Below are 8,108 nucleotides of genomic sequence, written 5' to 3' on the forward strand. Positions count from 1 at the left end.
ATCTCAAACAGGCATAGCTTTTTGATATTGCTTCCAATTTAAAGAGAAATGTAAAATCAAATAAAAACAAAGCATTCTCAAAACACTTTTATTTCATAATAACTTTGCAAATGCAGTCTGATCACTTTTAATTTAACCAACATATAATCCACTTTAATCATCAATTTAAGGGAAAAGGAAAAAAAAAACGTCTCAGATCCATCATTTTATTGAAGCAATATTCCCAGCTTTTTTATTTTTGAAGCTTTTTTTCTGCATCTCTCCTGCTGTTGCATAAAAGCACTTTAGATGAGGGAAATCATTTGCTTTTGTTGTTGCTGTATTTTATGAACACATAACTTAAATTAGGAATAAAAGGAGGGAGGAAACATTTCTGAAACGATTCCATATGAGCTGTAAACTTACAAATAAAGCAGTTTATGTTTTTCTTATTATTATTTTTTGTAGGCTCAAATGTGTTGGTGGGATTGAATCACGCGCACACAGCCCCACCAGCGTCACCCTGTGAATAAAAMAGAGCTGTAATTACAATCATATATGTGGATCTGCGGCTCCGCGCGCCATACCGCACCATTAGTATCACAAATAAGTAATAATTTGCTAATGACAACATTATGTTGAGTCAGTTTAGGGCCAATTAAAGTGAGTGATATTTACATATGCCTAATGAATCACCGCGCGCGGCAGTTCGGGCCTCTAATGAATATTCATCCGGGCGCGTCTCCCCCCCTCCGCGCGCGCCGCAGTTTATAAACTGAATTATGGCTGATTTGCCCTTTTAAAAAAATGAACATGGGCGCATCTCCCCACAAGGAGGAGGAGAACAATAACGTCTGATGATAAAAATGTTTTACTGCTGAGGAAGAGGAGGAGGAGGAGGAGGAGGCTCCGTTGGAGGAGAGGAGCAGGCCGGGGTTCACCTCCTGGAGGCTGGAAGTGCGCTTTCACTGTGGTCTCTGAACGTGTAATTGATTTGTTTTGAATGGAGGTGGGCTTTTAATGCCCCCCACCCCCTCCCTCCTCTGATGTAATGACCTCTCAGGTGCAGGGATCAACAGGCTGCATCAGTTCGCATTCACCCACAAATAATCAAAATAATAAACAAACACAAAAAACCACGGAGTCTCGCGCTTCTCATGCAAATAAGCAGCTCTCTAGCAGGTGTCAGTGGCATCTCTGATCATCCACAGCTTCATGCAGCTGCGCCTGAGAAACCACACACAGATCAACTGAAACACTTCAAATATGCACACCTGTGGGCCGAGCTGTAAAAACCATTTTAAATTAAAAGCTTTGTATTATTTGAATATTATACCAGCAGGTTCTTCATTTAAGATCATAATCTAAAATAGGAACTTTATAATCTGTAAAGGAGATTAAAAATTGATGGTGTATTATTATTATTATTATTATTATTATTATTATTATTATTATTATTATTATTATTATTATTATTATTATTACCTGACATTACACTCAATATCACGAGATCCTGTGAGATTTGTTAGCTCTTTAATTAGGGATGACTCTCATCTACTACCACTCCACATTTTATCCTAGTGTCTGTGGTCTGTTTAGCCGTGGCGGTCATCTTGACTTGTGTTTCCTCTGCAGTCTGCTATCCTTCATGTTTTAGAGTTTTAACTGCTCCAACACACCTGTTTCGAATGGATATTTGGTTGGCAGGCCTTTGCAGAACTTGAAGAGGTAATTCAGCCACCGAATCAGGTGTTGGAACAGGGAAACAAGCAGGAAAGTGGTCCTCAAAGGAYCCTGGAGGGCCTCTGCTCTGGTAAATTGATCAGTTGTAGATACACATAAAACAGTGGCTCATGAGATATTTTGCTAACAGAGACACTGTCAGCTTCTTTACTGCCCATTTTTAGGCAGTGAAGACGTAAAAATGTTCATATATGGGCACACAGAGCCAGATGTAGACAGTTTTTTTAATCTTTTTTTTCTTCATTAAAATGTACTGGTGATTTACTTTGCACACATTATAAAGTATTCACAGAAAAATGAATCAAATTAAACCATTAAATCATAGGAATCATTTGTTTCTTTGTCAACTATAAAAAACAAAAACAAAACAAAAAAACAAATGAGAGACATGTTAATTTAAGTCGTAAACAAATAAATACCAAACTAAGTYGTATTAACTCCTAATAACAGAGCTTTAATAAACAAATACTACATAAGTATGCAAAAACTTTTTGAAATATGGTAATAGAAATGCTAATTAGGTTTATACAGAAAACAGTCATGTTTTTTAATCAGTCCTCCAGTTTGTTTCGCTGTGATCTGCTGCCCCCTGTTGGTTAGTTTTAGAAGTGAACCTGTGTCACTTGTATCAAACAAAAACAGAACCAGAGGCCTAAAAGTTTAACTGACTTTTATGCTGAGCTGAAAACAGAAGGGTATATTTTTTATAATGAAAAGAGGGGGACACACAGGATACAACCCAAATAATATCAAAATTATGATATATTTGTATTTTAGGAACAACTTCCCCAAAGTTTTTTCTTTGAACTTAAATCCAAACAGGCRTGGATCTTGCTCAGAGTCACATAAACAACATCTGTGCACAATCTGGTTCAACAAGATGTTGCCTTAAGCTGAGAAAAGCAGTTAAAAAGTGTTCTTTCAGGATCTTTAACTAAGATCATGTGCTCGTTTTGTGCTGTTTTCTATGCTTCACAGAGAAAGGCAAAATGTGAACAAGAATTTTATTTTTAACTTTAAGTAATGATTTTGTTTCACCTTTTCAGCTTTGTAGGAAGAGTTCAAACATCCACTTTAGACATACACTATTTTGTTTTCAAGTCAAGAATCTTTTTTTTCAGTCATGAGCCATACCTCATTACTGGTTCATTCTGGCACCGTTCCTACGGGTTTTATGGGAGTTTGGCTCCAGTCTAAATGTGTTGTGTGGATTTGGAAAAGCAGGGATTCCAGTGTGGGGGCTGAAGGAGTGTGTGGTGTCAGTTTTAAACTAAAAGGCTACTTGGCTTCTGCATGACCAAAACAAGAGTGGTGCCCACTTCTTTGGCACAAAGTTGACCAGCTCAGGGCTGGACCTGGTCTTCAGTCCTGTTTGTGGTGTTCATGGACAGGATCTGAAGGGACCAGCCACGGAGAGGAAGCTGTCTGGTCTTTTTGTAGATGATGTGGTTCTGTTGGTGTTTTTGGACAACCTTTAGCGTGCACTGAGTCTCTGCCTCAGACAAATAAGTTCAAGTATCTGAGTGTCTTGTTCTGAGTGATGGTAAGACGGAGCAAGAAAARTGATTTTTATTTGAACAATTGATCCTCATTTTTTCCTCAAAGTAAATTTCAATCAGTACACAAAGCTGACATATAYAACAGATGTTTCTGGTAGTTTAGCCAGGTGGAGGTCAGGGAACGGCAGTRCACCGTCACTGTCTATGTGCGTTTGCACCGTGTAGGCTTTGACCTCCGCCCCCCAGTCCAGCACGGAGCTGTGGATGATTCCCAGTCTGACCTGTTCATGGTGAGCTGCTCCCAGCTCCCTGCCCAGGAAGATGTCCTGAATCTGGGTTGAGGACACAGTCAAAGGATCTTTCACTGCGTCTGCAACAAGATCCATGTTGGAGTCTTTGTATCTGTGCAAGTCAAAATAAAAGCCTTGATCCTGGTCTGCGTTGGARCTCTTGACTCGGTTTGCGTCGGGACACTGGAGGAACGGTCTCTCCGGCACGTTCAACACCGTCAGCCTCTTCAGGCGCTGCACTGCAAAATACTCCTCCAGTGGGGGGAAGGGCACCCCGCGGGGCTCTCCTCCGGGGGGGCCGCAGTGGATGAGCGTAAGGTGGATGACCTCCGAGTTGTTGAGCAGCCGCGCCACGTTGGACGGCGATGTGAACCAGATCGTTAAATTTGTCCTCCGGAAAACAGGAGCCGAGTGCGTCAGGGTCCGGCGCTCCATGGTTTTGCATCTGCAGTCTGTCAGCGACGAGGCGCTGCAGGGCTGCGGGTCCTGGCTGCACGAGTAGTAGATGAAGCTGCTGTGGGTGACGTAGGCCAAGCGCAGGTCAGCCTCCGACGTGCAGAACAGCAGGCACAGGAGCAGAGCAGGAGGGCTGAAGGCCGTCATCCCAGCTGGACCAGAGTCTCAGGGAACCTGCTGGACGAGGAACATGGGTGTTGTGCAGGTGGACGTTGGGATCAGATCATGGCCAAACCTGTAGTTAAGAGAGAAACACATTCAAACTGTATAAATACTGCTGAGGTTCTCCACTGAGCACCTTTCTGTTGTTCCTCTGAATGTCATTACTATCATCTCCTCCACAGTTTGTTTGAATTCTCCTTCTTCCTCTCAGCATGCCTTAGCAGCTGTGCAGCATTGTTTCTGTTATCTGTAGATCCTGATGGAACAACCCACTGAGTGTTAACTGTTCATTGTTGTTCAATTCCTCTGAACTGTTCCCTCATCCCTTCTACGTTTTCCTTCCAGGAGTCCATAGTTTTCTTCCTGTCAAACCAGAAACATTTCCCTTCTCACTTTCTATACAAGTTGAACAGAAGATGATCTGAAAGCCATGCCCTTTAGAAACTGGCAAAAGTCAAGGCACTTAAAAACAACAACAATGACAAGAGAGCAACAGGTTGTCACTGACGTGCTGAACAATACAAAACAAATTAATTTAAAAGCATCAGAAGACAATAAACGAAGAACACAGAAAAATATAATGCCAAAACCACCCACTTGATTAAAAGTCAATGAGAACAGACGTGTTTTTAAGAGCGGTTTAAAAACAGGAAGTGATGAGGCCTGTTTAAAGATTGTACCAAAGTTTAAGTCAGAAGATCTCAGTGCCTGAAAAAGGAACAAAAGGTTGAAGTAGGTCAGAGAGGAAACACTTGACCCACGACCTGAGAGATGCATCATCCTTCAGCTGATCAACTAACGTTTTCAGATAATAGATCTTTGGGAATTAAGTTGTTTGTGCCAAAAAAACATTTTCTTTTAGCATCAATCGTGTCCTTACAGTACTGCACATTAAAATCTAAATAAAAGGCACCTCAACTTATATGTCAAGATCTTACCCCTAATTTACACTACAGTTCAGTTCTGCTCTGCTGCAGTGCACAGTGGTTGTATTATGTTTTTCGACATAGTTCAGTTCTATACCACAATTAACTATGTTACCTTAAGTTGTTACGAAAAAGCTGTATGTATCAAAAATAAATTTAACTTTGCATCATAGCCTATCGAAACCATTTCCAACACTCCCACTTCAGCACGTCTTCACAACAATGCTTTTGGCAATGGGTGCTCTGTGGGGTGAGCTCAGGGAGGTGCTATGTACAAATAGGCGGGGCTATATACCAGCAAGTATTTAGGCAGCTCCTGACAGGAGAGTCGAGGATTTCTCCATCATGCATGAATAAGGCAAAGCAACACTCTGTTTTAGGCAGGGAAATGACATTAAAATATGATATAAAGCTCAAAGTCAAGTTTGCATATCCCCTCCCCCTTTAAGATGAATGTACATTTGAGTTGTATACCATTACTTGAAATTCGATGTAATTGTAATGCATTTAAATCAATTCAGTCCAAAAAGTGCTCTTATTGTACTGAAGGCAGCCAAGCTAGCCTAATTTAGCTTCAGTCATGTCCTTCCAGAGAGATGATGGATTACAAAAAAAAAACAAAACAAAAAAAAAAAACCCAGCTAAAATCAGACCATGAGGGAATAATGTGTTCTCTTGAACCATCCGCAGATATAAATACAAAGAGCACTTAGTGTGTGGCTCTGTCCTAAAATGAGACATTTTGGCAGCCTGTGATTTGGTTTTTTGTTTTGCGTGTTTTGTGTTTTATTTTTTTTCCCTTTTCTTGGCTTCTGTTTCGGCTAACATTTGTCCAACACAAGATTATAGACGACTTTATTTTATGTCAACTAGAAATGCAATGATGCCAGTGTCTCATAATGTTGACGTCAGGCTGGTTGTGGTGCTGAAAGGCAGGTTATGCTGTCATTCATCTGAGTTTTGTGTTGTGTTGTGTTGTGTTGTCTGGACAGGGATACATTATTTTTTATTGATTTTTTTGAACTGTTCTTTTTTTTTCCCCACGCACCAAACATGACTTTGCGAAAACTTTCTTCATTGTCACCTGGCGCCAAAATGAGGCCAATCATATTTGTTGCCTTTGTGTGTGTGCATTTGTCTGCAGTGTTAGCAAAATATCTCATAAACAACTGAACAGATTTTAATCACATTTAAGATTTACACCTACAGTTTAAAACTATTTGATTTAACCTGATTGATGGTTTCTGCTAAACAATGTTAGAATACGCAAAACACTGAGCTTGAATAAAATTTGGTGTGGTAGTAGCTGAGAGTTGCTCCCAATCCTCACTCTGAGCATCGACTGATGTTTGTTTAAAACTTTGCCTATAGCTGCTGGAGTCAAGCTAAACTTAATTCACACCTACGTCCTGAACCTAACCCCCGACCCACCAATGCCATTTCCTCTCATGGGGACTAGGCTTAGGTCCAGTTGGTCCCCACAAGATGTATATGTCAAAAATGGTCCCCGCATAGTAGGAAATATTTGCCCACACAAACACATACACACACTAAAAAAAGCTTTTTAAAATTTATTTTTAATTAAATTAACATGAACATAAATTTCAAATCATTGGTACATTTTAAAATTACGATTGAATGAAAAAATAGCAAAAATGTACTAATACTGTACTTGTTTTTTTGACATAATGCAGTGTTAACCCTAACATTATTGAGCAATGACCCCCATGCCTTGAAAATCTGGCTTTGAGTACCCTCTCTCCCCTATCTATGAGCCTTGAAAAGGCTCTTAAATATAGTTTTAAAAAGCAGTTTGGTGTTTCGCTTCAGCTGAGAAGTTTTACCAGAGAACTACAGAGGAGTAAAGAACTTTCCTGAACCTTTCAGGGGGGAGTCAGTAAGGACAAACGTTCAACGAGCAGCCAAACATTTTAATCTGATTGACCGACACAGCTGCAAATCTCGGAACATTCACTTTTCTGTGTTTTACTCGAGATAAACATCAAACAGTCTCAACTTTTACAGCCAGAGCTGAACGCAAAACAGAAAGGATTTCAAAATGCTGCCGAATGATAATTCTGCTTTTGTTGAGCTTAACTCCGGGTCAGTGGAGGAATGTGGTGGTCAACTCTGTCCAGACTTCAAAATAAGACCGAGAGTCATGTTCTGACATCGCTGCCAAACCAGGAAAAAACATTCGAAGACCTTCAGAGAAAAAGCCAAAATTTCAAAACAGTGTTTTATCTGGAATCTCAAAGTCACCGCCACACATGTAATTTTCTGACCGTGGGTGTGTTTTTGTTCGTGAAATTCAATGAGGTGTCCCGGTGCCAGACAATCTTATTACTGCCGTTCAGAAAGAACACACCATTTCACTGTGTTTGAGACAAAGTCCTAATCTAAACCAGCTGTCATTTAGGTCCACATCCCTTTTTCTTTGGAAGAAAATGCCAATCGAATGAGAAGCACTCGTGACCTCAGAGCCTTTTTTCCTGTAATGTTCAGTAATTGCGTAATTCTGTGTGAGTAATGACCTGGAAAAAAAAGAGACTTGTTTACCCAACCTGTGCGTTTTGTTTCCATGTCAACTCTTCATGACATTTCTGCCTGCTGGGAAAGTTCAAGGGTTAAACTCAAGGTGATTTGTCTCGAATTAGATTTTGTGTTAGAGGAGTGTAATGGCATTAATTTGTCCCAGATGTAACAGATAGAGCAAAATTGCAATTTCAAACATGACTTAAATCTTATTGTTTTCAAGTAACCACTCTCTGCTTTAAAGCTGATGCTGTGAAACCAGAATAACTTCCTCGTGTCAGACTTTAATAATTTAAGATGGGGTTTTATTGTGTCAAAAAATTGATTTAGAGATTTTCAGACCCCAATATTTGGTGTTTCATGACTGTACAGTTCTTTCATGTCTGATGCATTGACTTTTCAGAATCATGTTTTGTATAGTGGTATTAATTTATATTTTCAGATCTTCCAAGGTGTCAATTATGGAACTCTCTGTGCATTGTTGCCCAAATCAAATTCTGGAAGTGGTCATTCAACTA

General features: G+C 40.0%; 1 protein-coding gene across 1 annotated transcript in view; it reads right to left on the minus strand.

Annotated features, from left to right (window-relative positions):
* Positions 1–3,276: 3,276 nt before the first annotated feature.
* si:ch73-52p7.1 (uncharacterized) overlaps positions 3,277–8,108 on the minus strand; it is a 9,114-nt gene continuing 4,282 nt past the window's right edge. The window contains exon 2 of the mRNA XM_014033760.1: positions 3,277–4,202. Within this exon, the coding sequence (XP_013889214.1) occupies positions 3,338–4,114 (777 nt within the window). The 5' untranslated portion in view covers positions 4,115–4,202 and the 3' untranslated portion in view covers positions 3,277–3,337. The remainder of the gene's footprint in view (positions 4,203–8,108) is intronic.

Source organism: Austrofundulus limnaeus, unplaced genomic scaffold (assembly GCF_001266775.1).
Source record: "Austrofundulus limnaeus strain Quisiro unplaced genomic scaffold, Austrofundulus_limnaeus-1.0 Scaffold0, whole genome shotgun sequence".
Taxonomy (NCBI): domain Eukaryota; kingdom Metazoa; phylum Chordata; class Actinopteri; order Cyprinodontiformes; family Rivulidae; genus Austrofundulus; species Austrofundulus limnaeus.